At 37.8% G+C, this 16,360-nt stretch overlaps 1 protein-coding gene across 2 annotated transcripts in view; it reads left to right on the forward strand.

Annotated features, from left to right (window-relative positions):
• Positions 1-16,360, forward strand: part of VWC2 (von Willebrand factor C domain containing 2) — a 188,217-nt gene that overhangs the window by 99,699 nt on the left and 72,158 nt on the right. Inside the window, exon 4 of one of the 2 annotated variants that reach the window (XM_072598131.1) lies at positions 3,191-3,609. The exons of the other annotated variant lie outside the window; for it this stretch is intronic. Within the exon in view, the coding sequence (XP_072454232.1) occupies positions 3,191-3,240 (50 nt within the window). The 3' untranslated portion in view covers positions 3,241-3,609. Of the gene's footprint in view, positions 1-3,190; positions 3,610-16,360 lie in introns of those variants that run through there. 2 annotated transcript variants of the gene reach the window in all.

A 16,360-nucleotide genomic window follows, 5' to 3' on the forward strand; every position in this document is an offset into this window, starting at 1 on the left:
AATTGAATTTTGTGATTTTATCTTATATCCTGCAATTTCCCTGAATTTATCTATTACTTCTAATAATTTTTTATTGATACCATTATTTTTCTAAGTATTCAACCATTGTTTGCAAAACTGATACTTTTATTTCTTATTTTTCTGCAGTCTTTTCTGTGCTGCCTTTTCCTCTTTGGTAACAATTACAACACTTTTCCATATTATATTGAATGGGATAGTAGCATGGGAAATTTTTTTTCATTAAAACAATTTGTACATTTGTATATGTGCTTGTGTTTTGTTTTTCCACTTTTCTTATTCCTGCATTTAGATTTATTATTGGCATTTTCTTTCTTTTGATGTCCACCTTGCAAAGATCTCTGTGGACCATTATAATATTACCTTCCCACCCTACACCCCTGCCATTGAAACCTGATTCCAGATGTATACTGATCACCTTATAAGTCCCCCTGCCTAAGGCAACCAAACCCTTCCTCCATTCCAGTGTTTGAGGCCATCTCTCTCCTCATAAGTTCTTGGTTGGGAGACATGGCAACTCATTCACCTAAAATAAGGAAGAAGTCACCAATTACAACCTTAGTGGCAAGATTTCCAATTAGCTGGTCAACCTCTGGACCTTCCTTTCTGCTTTGCCATTATATTCCTTAAACCACCAGACATTTGACTTGCCATTGTACCCTAAGTGCTTCTGGGATTTGTGTACCTACCTGGCCACTAAGGAACTACTAGATCTTTCCATCTGCCCTGTAGCTGATTTGTCCTAAATGTGCCCTCTTCCTTAATTAGAATGAAAGCTAAATGGTCTTGTTTTTTGTTTGGATCTCTAGCACTTAGCATAATGTCTGATATATGGTAATATGCCTAATAAAAGCTTCTCCATTCCTTTGCATTGCCACCTGCCATAAGAGTTGTGGCACATTAAGTAAAACGGGAAATTGGCTCTTGGCTGCTTGCCGTCAGGTCAAGAAGGCAGCCAGCTTGAGCCAGCAGGCTCAGGGAAATATAGGCCCTCGAGTCCTTGTTTTTTGATTATGATGCACATACATACATATATATGTTTACATACATATATGTGTGTGTGTATATGTTTTTGGCCTGTTGCTTCAAATTTAGCCTATCCTTTACAGATAGTTATTAAGGGTATCACTATATCTAAATATACGATCAAGCTTTTGTGAATTAACCATATATACTTGAAAAAAATTGTATATTCTTTCATCCAGAGTTGTAACTGTCAATTTGTCATGGAGGGGAAGTGCACCCCAGGATACCAAAAAGTTTCTGCTGGTGCCTTTAAATTTCCTGCTCTGTGAAAAAACCCTCATTGAGGTTATAGCCCTGTACTGTTTCCTCTGTATGTAAGTTCATTTTACTTTCTTCAACTATGTTGTTGGATCATTTCAGACCTATCTTACTCTCCATAACCTCATTTGGGATTTTCTTGGCAAAGATATTGGAATGTTTTGCCATTTCCTTCTCTAGCATATCATACAGATGAGGAAACTGAGGCAAACAGGGTTAAGTGACTTGCCCAGGGCCACACAGCTAGTAAGTGTCTGAGGGTAGATTTGAACTCAAGTCCTTCTGACTCCAGCTGTAGTACCATCTAGCTGCCCTTATTCAGCTCTAGACTTTCTTTATTTTTTGACTGTCTAATCCTTTCCACGTTCTCATATTTGGATCTCAAAGTCTCTAAATTATAATTTCATCTATTTCCTACATTTTGACCTGTCTTTCCTGTTTGTGTCTCATTGGCATGTTGTTTGGACCACAGAGATTGAGCATCATTCAGTAGTCATTGCTTAATGCCCTTTTTACTATTATATATTAAACTTGTTTATGCCGCTGAATTTGACTTTCTACAAATCTTCCAGTTATGACATAATGATGACAACCCCTACTTTCCTTATTTTCACATGACTAATCTTCAATGGTCTCTCCATGTTTAATCTGTTTATGTTGTTGGATTTTAAATGTGCTCCTTGGACTCAAAGGATTGTTTGAGGGGTTTTTTTAATCTTTCCCAGAATCCTTTTTTTTATCCTTGTATGGGTCTATTGGTCATGGATATTATTTGCTTTTATCCTCATTAATGGGTTTTTTTAGAGCAGACTTTCAACTGTTCTTTTATAGCATATTAGAAAGGTACATCATCCAGCTTGCCTATTTTTTTTTTTTTTTTTGTCTTTAGGGGTTTGTTGCGAGGCAATGTGGGGTTGAATGACTTGCTCAGGGACACGCAGCTGGTATATGTCAAGTGTCTGAGGGAAGATTTGATTTCAGGTCCTCCTGACTCCAGAGCTGGTGCTGTATCCATTGTACCACCTAGCTGTACCCCAGCTTACCTATTTTTTAAACTTTTCCATCATAACAACTGTTTTCATTTTTGTCCGGTATTTCTTGAAATGATCATTTATTTTATTCTTCCTTTAAGGACTCTTCTAGCGTAATTCACCTCAGTACACATTTTGTAGTTAGCTACAGCTGATCTGAAACTCTTTATATAATTCTCTGCCTCCAGTTTGTAGTTGTAATAATTCTTTTTAATATTTGGGTTGAGTAGCTTTATATTATTAACTGTGGGCTTTATTATTGCTTTAAAAATTCATTCTTTTAGAGCTGTCTAGGTTTCTTTGTTGTTATTTTTTAAGTGCTTTCTCTAGCTCGTGTTCTTTTTGACTTCAGGTATTGTGGGTAGTGATTCATGCAGTTGAGGACCTGTATCGACAAATGGCTTCAGATCCTCTCACCTTTGAAATATTCTTCAGGCTTCAGAGAGTAGCTTGGCACAGGCACTGTCTTGCTGTGAAATTTCCATTTATTTTCCTCCTTTGTAGAGCTTCTGTTTGTGTGTGTGTGTGTTTGTTTCCCCCTAAACCCATCCCTCTTTCAAAGTCAGAGACGCAGGTGCAATGCCATTCTGATCTTGGTATGATTAAATGCACTCTCTCCTTTTCTTCATGCCAAATTTTAAAATCCCATATCCTTGTCTTCAGAGTTTGAAAACTTGATTAGTGGGTGGGTGTCTGGGACTCGTTCTTGGAGGACTGCTCTTGAAATCCCCTGTTGCTTTGTTGCTGTAGATTGCCTTTCAGTTCAGGAAATTGTCTTTAATTACTTACTTCCCTGATTATAGCTTCAATATTACTGGCCTTTTGTCTCCATTTCCTTCCTATTTTCCATTTTACAGATGAGCAAATGGAGGCTCACAGAAGTGGAGTGACTTGCCAAAGGTCATAGAACTGATGTCCCAGCAAGAAGTCTTGTCTCACCCCTGGTGACTAATCACTCACTTATGTTAGATGTGAAGGAGTGACAGTATAGGAGAGAACTGACTAAGCCTCCTCTATTTCTTCTAGAATTGCTGTTATTGGCAAGTAGAATGCCTTTCTCATATGTTAGTTCTTCATGTGTAATTATCATTTGCCTCTGAATTTTACCTGTGATTTCAGTTTGTGGTGCCAGCATATCCTCAGCATCTTTGATTCTTTGTTCTCATGTGCTCTTTACAGCCTCTGGTGATTTTGATTTCCCTACAGTTTCAAATGTTTTGGATCTGTTCACACATTTCGATGTCTTTTACACAATAAACAAACTTTTAAAACAGCAAGTGAAGATTTATTTGCTTCTGTTGGTGAATCTGTCACTGGAGTTCCCTCATCCACTGTGGACATCTTCTCTGGGTTCTGCTTAGTTTGCCCTTCCCTTTAGGTATTAATAAATCCCTTCATCTTAGAGCTTTTCCTTTCACAGGACTTCCATTCCAGTCTGTTCAATTTAACATGCGTGCACTAAAGCACCTACTATGTGCAAAGCATAGTTCTAGGTACTGAGGATACAAAGACCATCCTCATCCTCATCATCTCTACTCTCAAAGAATTTAGCTGGAGAGGTGTAATACGCAGATACAAAAGTAATTACCAGACAGGCAGAGTGGGACAACTTGGTGTGGAGAAGTATTCAGAAAGCCTTTGTGTGTAGAAGGTGACAACTGAGTTGAGCCTTTAATGGTTCTAATTGGATTTCAAGGGGCAGAAGTGAGGAGAGGGAGTATTCCAGTATTGAAAATAGCTTGAGCAAATGCTTGAAGGCCAGAAATCAAATGTCATATGTAGGGTACCACAGGTAGCCCACACTGGCTAATATGTAGAGGGGTTGGGAGGGCAGTGGGAAGATGGTCTAAAGCTAGTCTATAAAGCGCTTTAAAAGCCAAACAGAGGAGTTTGTCTTTTATTATAAAATAGAATATTCTTTTATACAAAGACTACAGGAAAACATAGTATTTGCGGAAAGTTGATTTTCTCCCCATGCCATAGTATCTCTGGTTACTGTCAATAAAGCTAGTTAAACTGCATATTTGCCACTTTGCATGATCACTTCTGGACCCTCCTTCTGCCTCATTGACAGCCAAGTAGTGCAGTGGACAGAGTAGTGAACTTGGAGACAAGAAGACATGAGTTTAGATACAGCCTCAGATGTTATTAGCTGCACGATTCTTGGCAAATCACTTAATCCCACTCTCTGCCTCAGTTTCCTGAGCTGTAAAATGGGAACAATAATATTACCTACCTCTAAAGGTTGTTCTACCTCAAGGTCATTCTCCCTTCATTCTCCATGAGTTCAGTACCTGGTTTTTAGTTTTGCGCTCCACTCTAACCTTTCCTTCATTATTCCTATTTTCAATAGTCACATTAATAATTTTAACACTTACATAGCTCTTTGAGGTATTGACAGCACATTATATATGTTATGGAGGGAAGTCTGGTACAGTGGGAGTTGAATACAGAGTCCGGGAACCTGACTTCCAAGCCAGGTTCTGGCATTTTTTAATATTTTAGTGACTTTAGACAAGTTATTAATTCTCCGCAGACCTCAGTTCCTTAGTTGTAAAATTATGTGGCTTCTGAAATCCCTTACAGCTCTCAAGTTATGATTTTATTATCTCATTTGAGTCTTAGGACAGCCCAGTAAGGTAGAAACTTTAGGCATTTTTTACCCTATTTGTAGGTGTGGAGCCTGAGGCTTTCAAAAAAGTTGTGATTCACTCATAGTAACACAGCATCAAAGCTGAGATTTTAATTCAGGTTTCCCTTTCTACAGATCCAGTCTTCCATCACATTGCCCCCTTAGCTTCCAGTTTAGCAACTTGTTCAATGCCTGTGATCTCCATAACTACTTACCTGAGCCACCCCACTCACACTGTAGACCCACCACCACCCAAAACTCTTCCAATTCCAAGATCTTGAATTCTGAAATTCCCTTCTCTGATCACAATCACCTATCTTCCCACCTGTTGTCTCACTCCTCTGTTGGTCTTTGTCCTCACTAGAAACTCTCTACCTTCAATCCTTTATGCAGTTCATTTTGCTCTCCTACTTTCATAGCATTGACCCAGTTGATCAGATTAAAATGGAGCTGACCTATATATACCTTTGAATCCATTTCCTTTTATCTTTCCAATATTTACTCTCTCCTGATGTGTAATCCTGAGGCACTATCTGCCTTTTCCTCCACTCCCCAGCTGCTAAATATGTTAGAAGGAAAGAGGGGGGGCCACCATAACTTATTTTTTCCTTCTACAAATTCATATCCTCAGACCTCAGTTTCTCATCTCTTCTTAAGCTCCAAGGATCCCCTGACTCTTCTTCCCTCAATAGATAATACAGTGATAGAGACAGATAGACTAGCCAGGCCAGATAGATATATTAAATATAAAAAGATCAGATAGACAGACTGGATAGATAGATAGACAGATAGACTGATAGACGGAAAGACAGAGAGACAGACAGTGAACATTTATTAAGTACTTATTATGTACCAAAAACTCACTAAATGCTAGGAATTAAATATAAGCAAGCAAATATAGTGAGAGTCTGGTGCATGTGCAGACCCCATCAGCTTCTTCAGATGATGCAACCTATTCTCATAGAGAATTCTAGGGAACTTGCTTCCAGGAAAATCATGAGACCATGTAATCAAAATACCCTGGAGAAGATGTGGAGCATGTTTAGACATCCTGTAACAGATTCTGGTTGGCTAATCAAATGGTGAAAAAGATTTTTGATCTGTTTCAGAAATGTCTGTCAGTATCAGTCCAAAGTGTTTTTGCCTCTGCACTTTTGAAGGAGCTCAGAGACTCCTTCGCTCTTGGCAACCCATAAGCAGAATGGAGCCAAAACTTTTTGAATTTGAAAAGTCTGAAGGACACCTCAGCATCTCAGCATTCCAGAGTTTGATATTGCAGTGAATATAATAATAATGCCCTGAGGTACAAGGAATGACTTAGCCCTGTGGTAGCTGAGACAAGGATTCATCTAGCAGAAATATCCCATGTGGAAGTGAATTTGCTAAGACAAGTGCTGTGTAGGAACTGAGCTGAATTTTCAGTCTATTCTCCACATCTCCATCCTCCCCACCAAGATGATATAGGGGAGAGTATACCTTAGAGGTATTGGGGAAAATATTTAGACTTCAATCTTGCTATATATTCTAAGTAAATAAACTTTTATAAAAGTTAATAGATGTTAAGTGATTAAATGAAACTGGGTCTTGGCTACTGGTCCCTAACAATGGAAGGAACACAGCCACTGAGGTACTGAGCTAATGAAAAATAAAGAAGAGACACTTCAAACCCTTCACAGTTATTCTCTGGGACCCTAAGGGGCAGATGTAGCAGATGTAGAAGTGGCTCTGAGAATGCACAGTCAGAGCCCGGGTCCTTGCCCTCAGGGAGCTTATGTGTGTGTGTTTGTCCTTCACTGCTGAAGAAGACCATGCCATCAGAGAAGTAATGACATGACTTGCACTTGACTTTTGTTTTGAGTGAGGGAGGGCTGTGCAGGTCACCAGCCTCACTTTCTCCTCCAGAGCCATCTGAATCCAGTGACCAGATATTCATCAGGATGACTGGAGATGACCCAGGATGAGGCAGTTGGGGTTAAGTGACTTGCCCAAGGTCACACAGCTAGTGAGTGTCAAGTGTCTAAGGTGAGATTTGAACTCAGGTCCTCCTGACTCCTGCACTAGTATTCTATCCACTATACCACCTAACTGCCCTCAGGGAGCTTATATTATAATGGGGAAAGATAACATTGGAAAATATAAGGAAAAACATGGATGACAGCTACAATAGCAGGTAGCATGATGTGGAAATGGCGGGGAAGTGATTTGGAGGCCAGGTTGGAGACAAGGTGAGGCAAAAGTTCATTCATCAGAGCCTTACTTCCCAGGGACAGAGACTAAGGTTTCAACCAGATGATCTCTTAAGTCTTTTCCAATTCAAAGTATCTATGATTCTGTGAAATCTCATATAAAAACAATGAAAGGCAACTTCTACTATTCAAACAGGAAAAGTCCCTTACAGAAGATCAAAGTCAACCTTCCATAGGATAAAAATTCATTTTTAGAATATATCTTATATGAAAATATCTAGATTGTTTCAATACTCCCAGTATGGAATTATATGAGTACCACCCAAGATTAGAAATTGTATTTTTAATAGTTATTAAGAAGCTGAAACTTACATTGTATACAATTAATAAATGTTTGCTAACTTGATTACTTTTAAGCAGTCGTCCCAATTCTGCACACCACAGTTGGACAACATGAGTCTAACTGTTCCACATTGTAACCTTCTAAATAAAATTGTCGTTATGTTTACACTGCTTCTGCTCCAGACTAAGTAACTCCAGTTTCCTCATGAGACAGTTACAGACTCTTCATTAATCTGCTCATTCTCTTTTAGGGGTCATTAAGAGATAACTCCCTTAAAATATAGTAGCCAGAAAGTGATTTAGAATTATGTGAATAAAATCAAGCATTCATACCCATTGATCCAAAGACCAAACTACTTGGAATGTGGAACACTGTGCCTGGAATTAAGAGGACGCGAAATTAAATTTGGCCTCAAATACTTACTAGCTGTGTGACTGTGGGCAAGTCACTTAACTGCTATTTACCTCAGTTTTCTCAGCTATAAAATGGGGATAATAACAGCTCTTCCCACATAGGCTTGTTGTAAGTATTAAATGAGAAAATACGTGCTGGGTTTTTTTTGTTTGTTTGTTTGTTTTTTTAAGTGTTTAGCACAGAGCCTGGCACATAGTAGGTCCTACATATATACTTATTCCCTTCCACTTTACTTTTCTATATCCCATAGAGGTCAATAAGAAAGCCCTATCTACACCAAAACATTTGTAGTCACACTTTTCATAGCAGCCAAGATTTATAAACAAAGTAAATGCCAGTTGATTGAGCAAAGACTAAGAAAAAGTGGAGGTATGTGACTGGAATGGGACACTACTGTACTACATGAAATAATATAATGAATACAGAGAAATGAGGGGAAAGTTATGTGAATTGATGCAAGAAGTAAACAGAACATTAACACAATGATGAGAACAGTGTAAATGGAAAGAACAGCCACCAAAATTCAAGTGAAATTAAATGCTGTGAAATTATTATGATCAACTCTGGCCCCAAAGACAGAATATGAAGAGATATGAGAATCTCCCCTCCATCTTTGTAGAGGTTGGGGTTAAGGTTATGGGATACAACAAATATTATCAGACTTTTTTTGATGCATCGGTTAGTTTTGCTGAACTTTTTTTTTTACCTTTTTTAAGCTTTGTTATAAAGAGTGACTTTCTACATTGGGAAACGTAGACCCAAAACCCAAAACTGATAATAAAAATTTTTGAAGAAAAAATGTGGTGCCCTAAAAGAAAGATAATACTGTAATCATGGTCTGAATACGTAGAGTATCATGGACCTGTTGCCTTCTTCGTCCAGGGACAAAGAAAATATACTTCTTTTACTAGAGCCTAAGATGACATCCGTTTACTGGCTTAATAGTGAGTTTGTACATATCTAAAGCCCTTTGATCTTACTCATACAAACTACTGTTAAGACAGATCTCCCATATCCTACAGCGGTACAACTGATTTTCATCTCATTTGTACCTGTTTATCCTTCTTGTATGCCAGTATCTTTTTGGATATAGATTATATTCCAGTACAGAGTCATGCTAGCTTGCATTAGGTGTACATCTGATAAGCCTATCTTCCATGTCATTTTCCAGATCACTACCAAAAGTACTAAACCAAGGCTAAGAATTACCATTTTTTTGGGTAAGTTATTAAACTAGAGATGAAATCTGCCTAACCACTGTGATTTGTTCCACAGTCCTCCATTCGCTCCGCGAGATAGATAGTCAAGAGAAACTTTGTCAAAGCTTTGCTGAGAATAAGGTTTACTATTTCTATATCATTCCCCTAATTAACTAGGTTGGCCATTCTGATAAAAAGGAAATTTCCATTAATTATTCTTCACTTTTTTATAAGAATAGCCCACCTTCTTTTCTTATCATTCTTTCTTCAATAATGCATTTTATGCCACAGAATCATCATTGTCAGTTCACTGAAACCTTCTAACACCCCCATACATTTTCTTTCCACTGCTTTTTGGATCACCTATAATTTTATTTCTTTGGAGAAAGAAAGAAATCCATCAACAAGCAATCATTAAGTACGTACTATGAGCCAGGAGCAGTACTAAGCATTTGAGATACAAAGAAAAAACCAAAGATAGTCTTTAGGGTCAAGGATTTTATATTCTAATGAAAGAAACAATGTATGTATAAATCATTGCGTACCAGAAAAATAGGGAGTCTATGGAAAGAGAAAGCGCTAGCACCTGGGGGAAGAGTTATGTTCTAAGACTGATATCTACTTAGCCTTACCTGAAAAACATTGGTATCCTGCCCCCACAAAAAAAGTGGCTTGGATTATTGAAACTCTCAAATTTTCTCCTGCAATATAGCAGATATCTTTCTCCTGCTTGATTCTAGAATTCTACTGGGATTAGTCTCGGTCTTACCATGCTGAGATTTCCTGCGTACGTCTTTTTCTGAGCTATAAAAAGGCACAATTTTTTTTAAAGACTCGTGAAAAACAAAGTATATCAATAAAACATTAAAATTTGAAAAAAAAAATTAAAATTCAATTAGGCATTATGTTTGTCCATTTCTAGGCATCTGACACCTTTCTGTTCTTCATGATTCTCTGATGGTAATTCAAAGATCTCATTCATATTCTTTCATTTATAATTCTTTCAGTTATAACACCTCTCTCTCTGTCTCTCTCTGCCTCCATGTATATTTATATATACACACACACATACATATATCAAGATAGAAGCATAAACCTGTATATACACATATATACTTATCCACAGCTAATTTCATGTACATATAATCTTGTCTATATATATTATATATGTGTATGTGTGTGTATAAACATACATACAAAAATACATGTTTGTGTGTGTATAATTTCAAGGTTCAAAAGTGCTTTACATGCATTATCTCATTAGATTTACACAACAGCCCTATGAGTTTCAGGGGTGGGGAACCCGTGGCCTTGAGGCCACATGTGAAGGTAATACAAGTATTATTCCCATTTTACAGATGAGGAAAATAGGGCTAAGAGGTGGTAAGTGACAAATGATCAAAATGCTGGTAAGTTTGAAAGAGGAATTTGGACCCATCTTTCTGACTCCTAAGTCTGGCGCTCTTTCCACTGTGCTCTGCTTCTTCCCTAACGTATCTGAACAATATAGATGAAAGCGCATTGTGGGTTGTGAAGTCCTACAAAATGCAATATATTATTATGATTATTAGTTTTTGTTTAGACCAGATCTGTCATTTCATTAATATAAGAAATTAATAGTGAAGAAAAGTTCTCTGTGAATGCAGATCAGTACCTGCTCTGGAATTTATAGTCTCAGAGGGTTGTCTAAGGAATTAAATTCTTAGAGAGTCACCTGAAAGATTGCTAGTTTAAGTTGCCCAGAGTCATATAGCCAGAGTGTCTCTGAAGAAGGGTTTAAATCTATATCTTTTTAGATTCAAGGTCAGCTCTCTGTGCACTATGGCACAATGCCTTTCCCATTAATGACTCATTAATATAAATAAGAATTTGCCAGCACCCAGTGTCATTTACATAACAACAGCACTAATGTTTGTATAGTTCTATAAGGGTCACAAAGCACTTCCCATTTATTATCTTACTTGATCTTCACACAACTATGCAAGTTAGGTGCTATTACTATCTTTATTTAACATGAGTCAGACAGAGGTGAAGTCACTTGCCAAGAACCACACCATTACTAAGTTCTTGATGCAGGAATCAAACTCAAGTCTTGTTGATGCCAGATCCAGTACTCTACCCACTATGCCACCAAGCTACCTCTGTAGCATCTAGTTATACTGATATCTTCTCATCTAAGTCAGATTCTATTTCCCTTTTAAATGTCTTTGTCATGTCATTTCCAATTTGAAAATCATTGTCTTACCCAGAATTCAGCAGTAGCAAAATGATAGACGTCAACTTCTGCTTACATGTCTTTGGGGTAAGCTTGGTTTTGTAACTTCAAGCCCTTTCAGAAACCACTCTTCCATCTGAACGTTGTTGGTGTCTAATCCCCTGCTTAATGGCTGACAAAGCGTCATTGGATGAGGATAAAGAATGATACAGTTCTGGCTTCCGTGAGTAAAATGTAAAGACTAACCATGAGAAGAAAAAAATTTCCATTGTATTATGTGGATTTTTTTCCCTTTCTTTTTTGAGTTCTGCCACAGCAGGGGAAGTTTTCATTGTGCTAATTTTGAATGATAGGATGGCAACTCAACCTGCCCTTTTAGTCTGAGAGCAGTACAAGTACTTGGAAAGCTTAAGAGACCCTTACAATGATGAAGGTAGGGGGCCAGTTGTACTTCTACTAGTATATATACCTGACCAGACTTTTTTTGACTTTGATGACCTTGAATATTTTTCTTATAAATTATAAGAAAGCATTCATTTGATATTAAGTTTTGCTCTGGAAAAGAGCCTTGCTGTATCTATGTGACCAAGTCATTTAACCTCTCTTGGCTACAGCAACTCAATTAATCAATTAACAAGTATGTACTAAGAATCTACTATATACCTGGAGATATAAATACAGAAGAAAGGAACCATCCCTGTTTTCTGGGAGCTAATATTCTGATGGGATAGATCCTGGGATGCAGGGACCAAGCATGCACTTTAGCCTCTTTTAAAAATATATTATTTACTTTTAACATTTTTTATTTTTATTTTCAAATTTTCTTTCTCTCTTGCCTACTCCACCATACCCATTGAGAAAGCAAGCAACATAATATCAAAAATACATGTAAAATCATATAAACATATTTCTATATTGGCCATGTTGAAGAAAGGAAGGAAAGAAGGAAAGGAAGGAAGAAAGAAAAAGAAAGAAAGAAAGAAGGAAAGAACAACAGAAAGGAAGAAAGAAAGAAGAAAAGAAAGAAATTAAGAGGAAGGAAAGAAGAAAGAAAGGAAGGAGAGAAAGAGAAAGAAAAAGGAAGGAAGGAAGGATGTAAAAATTAGGCTTCAATTTGCACACAAAGTTCAGTTTTCTCACTAAAGGTGGATAACATTTTTCATGAGTTCTTTGGAATTGTCTTGGATCATGGTCTTGATCAGAGTAGCTAAGTCTTTCATAGTTGACCATTCTTACAACATTACTATTACTGTGTATACTGATCTCCTGGTTCCCCACTCTTCATTCTGTATCAGTTTATAAAGGTCATCCCAAGTTTTTCTGTAACCATCCAGCTCATTGTTTCTTATAGCACAATGGGATTCCATTAAGATCGTATGCCACAACTTCTTCAGTCATTCCCCATTTGATGGGCATCCCCTAAATTTCTGGTTCTTCGTTGTTGTTGTGTTGTTTCAGTTGGGTCCTACTCTTCGTGACCTCATGAGGGGTTTTATTGGCAAACATACAGGAGTGGTTTTGTCATTTCCTTCTCCAGCTCATCTAACAGGTAGGGAAATTGAGGCAAACAGGGTTAAGTGACTGTCCTGGTTCACAGAGCTAGGAATTATCTGAGGCTGAATTTGAACTCATATCTTCTGATTCCAGGTGCAGCACTCTATCCACTGTGTCACCTAACTGCCCTGTTCTTTGCCACTTCAAAAAGAACTGCTATAAATATTTTTGTACATATGGGTCCTTTTCCTTTTGCTTGAACCTCTTTGGGATATACTCCTAATGGTGGTACTGCTGGATCAAAGGGTATACACAGTTTTACAGCCCTTTGGGCATAGTTCCAAATTGTTCTCTAGAATGGTTGAAACATTCACAATTCCGCCAACAGTGCATTAGTGTCCCTCTTTCTCCACATTCCCTCCAGCATTTGTCATTTTAATTTTCTGTCACATTACCCAATCTGATACCCAATCAAACACTAGATTACTATAGTCATTTACAACTATGCATTGTGTACTTAATCTATTCACTCTAGACTCTTCTCGTGGGCATATGTTCTGGCCCCTTCACTCTTATTAAAATAGTGCTGGATTTTCTCATAATAAGAGTTGTTGCTTTAGAAGTTTAGATAGGAGCAAAGGGACACATGAAACAACATAGGTGCCTGAGTGAAGTGTTCCATGTAAATCTCTCTTAGATGTGTAAATTTTAGCATTTTTTCAGTGGTGGGGATATGAATTTAAATAAAAGATTTTCTTTTATCTAGACCACCAAGGGAATAATCTCTGGCTTTAAGAGTATTACTGACATCTTTTTTTAAAAAAAAATCTAAAGGGCTAAGCCAGCCTTTGAAATTTTTGGTAACTTTGTGATCTTACTGATAGAATAATGTGAGAAAAACCTGAATGAATTATTCATGTGTCCTTTCACCAGACTTTCTCACCTCCAACAAGCATTCCATACTGCCCCTTTACATTAAAGACATGAAAGACTCTGTAATACAAGAATGAAGGCATTTTAGAGCTAGAAAGACCCATGGAGGGTATGTGGTCTAACAAACCTACTTTACAAATAAGGGAACTATGGCCTAGAAAGATGCAAAGATTGTGTCCCTTGCATGGAATAAGCTCTGTCCTTGCCTCCTCTTAGATTCTGTAGCTCTAATTAAATTTCCATTGAAATGTTGTGTTCTATAGGAGACCTTTCCTTGTCCCCCATTTATTGATTATTGTTTTCCTACAGCCAATTTTTAAAATTTATTTTGTATGTATTTGAAATTTATTTGACTGTATAAATGTTGATTTCCCCTACACAGGTACATACACATACCCAACAACAGAGTATAATCTCATTGAGGGCAGACAGTATTTTCATTTCATTTTTGTATCCCTAACAATTAGAATATAGTTTGCTTAATAAATGTTTATTTAAGCTTTGAATTCATTCAAGTGACTGTTAAGAGTCCAAAGCCAGGCAGTGTCAGAGCCAGGTCTCCTGGCTGCTAATCCTGTGACATTTACCCACGTCTTACAAAAGAGCAAGAGTATTAAACATGGAAAGAAAAGCACAAATTAGAAGAAAAATTCCACTGGTTTAGGTAAACTCCAAAAGGCATCCCAAGTACATTCTCAAATATAATTAAATGATCTGTATTGTGTTCATGCCATATGTTCAACCAAGGGATATATTGATCATGGAGTTTCATTTTCTATTAAGGTGATCTGAAAAGGCCTAGATCCGTGGAAGGACAATGTCCTAGAATTAAAAGGAATCAAGAGATAGAAACACTGAGGGGCTGAGCAGTAGGAAGTGAATTGATATCTGTTGAGCAATTGGGGTGGAAGGGTCCAAGGGAGGAGAGTCTTCCACTACTTATAATGCTAATAAGATTAAAGATCTTCCTCACCTATTAATGGCCCTACCCATTAAGAAAAGCTTGATTAGGGAAGGCTGTCCCCTTTTGTTAATTTCTAATGTACTTGTTCTCAATGGTTGTGATGCTCTCTGGCTCTGAAAAATGTATAAATAGTCTAAGGTGGGGTTTTACTTTGGGGCTTACTCATTGGAAGTATTTGTTTGGCCAGATGAGACTCTGGGCAGCAGCTAAGGAGCCCCCTGGCTTTGAAAACCCAGATTTTGGTGCTTCTCTCTCTGCTAACTATCTACGTATGGTCAGACAGTTGAACCTGTCTGTTGATCTGTGATATATGTATTGGTTATGGTCAAACAGTTGGAAGCTCTGTCTGTTGGTCTTTATTTCTCTGTATTTTTCTCTTAAGTTTGGGGTGCTGACTTTTTCTCCTGAACTAAATGAATGATATATGTGTTTAATTAAAGTAATTGTTGACCCATTAAAAATCACTTTCCTTTTAGAAAAACAGACCTAAGAACCTGTAAAGCAGGTCTTTCTGTGTATGTCAGGGTCCTTGCTTTTATACTACTTTCCCTCAAATCTGCTGGTGGAGGAAGGAAAGAGGGTAACAAGCATCTATTGAGTGTTTACTATGTATCAGGCATGTACTAAATACTAAAGATACTAAACCAAGCAAAAAGAAAGACTACCCTCAAGGAGCTTATTATCTTCTAATGGATGAAGATAACACAGGAAAAGGAGCTGAAATGGTAGACAGGGGTGAAGGTACCCAACATGGCGACATGGTTTTGAAGTTCAGAATGTTAAGAGTGGGGCCAGAGGAAAATGAAGAAAGACCACCCTGAACCACAAAATGAAGAATCCAGGAAGAACTCACCAATGGGACAGGGATTGGTAGGGTTTGGGAATGGACTCTGCAGAGGGATATTAGGGATATTCCAGGGTTAGCAGTCCACAAGGGTCATAAGTTGTTCCTTAGTAAGGAGGTCCCAAGAACTAAGAGAAAGTCTAGAATGAGCCAATAGTAGAGAGCACATCATTTTGAAGTCCAAGTCAAGAAGAGGAATGGGAGAAGAATGTGAAGGGAGTGGAAGATTGTGCTTGCATTTCTACCACTATATTCACAGGTGCCAAATAATGGAAAATGAACTTGTATAGGAGTGGTTTGGTGAATTCAAAGAGGAATCATCATACAGTGGATTCATTCAGAGAATGCATTGTTTTCTGTCCAGAGAGTTAGGAGAAGATGCATGTTAGGTGAGTGACCCAGGAGGTTGGGAGGCACAAAGGGTGGGTACAATATTTGGACTTATTATGATCTCCATTATGACTGTTATGGGCTACGAAAGGGCAAATCACTTACCCTCTGTTGTCTTTAGTTTCCTTATATGTAAAATGGGGAGAATAATATTTATAGGACTCACTTCATTGGGTTGTAAGAGAATTTCTCCATTATGCTTAAAACCCTCCATCAAAATGCCACCCAGTAGAGGGTAACCAGGATGAAGAAGGATCTCAAAATATGCCCTAGGCAAATGAGTTAATGGAATGAAGAAGTTTAGCCTGGAGAAGGAGAGACTAGAGGCAAGGAAAGGGGCCAGATAATAACTCTCCTGTGTGTGTGCTTGTCCTTCATTGCTGAAGAAGACCATGCCATCAGAGAAATGATGA

The sequence above is a fragment of the Notamacropus eugenii genome, chromosome 3 (assembly GCF_028372415.1).
Source record: "Notamacropus eugenii isolate mMacEug1 chromosome 3, mMacEug1.pri_v2, whole genome shotgun sequence".
Lineage (NCBI taxonomy): Eukaryota > Metazoa > Chordata > Mammalia > Diprotodontia > Macropodidae > Notamacropus > Notamacropus eugenii.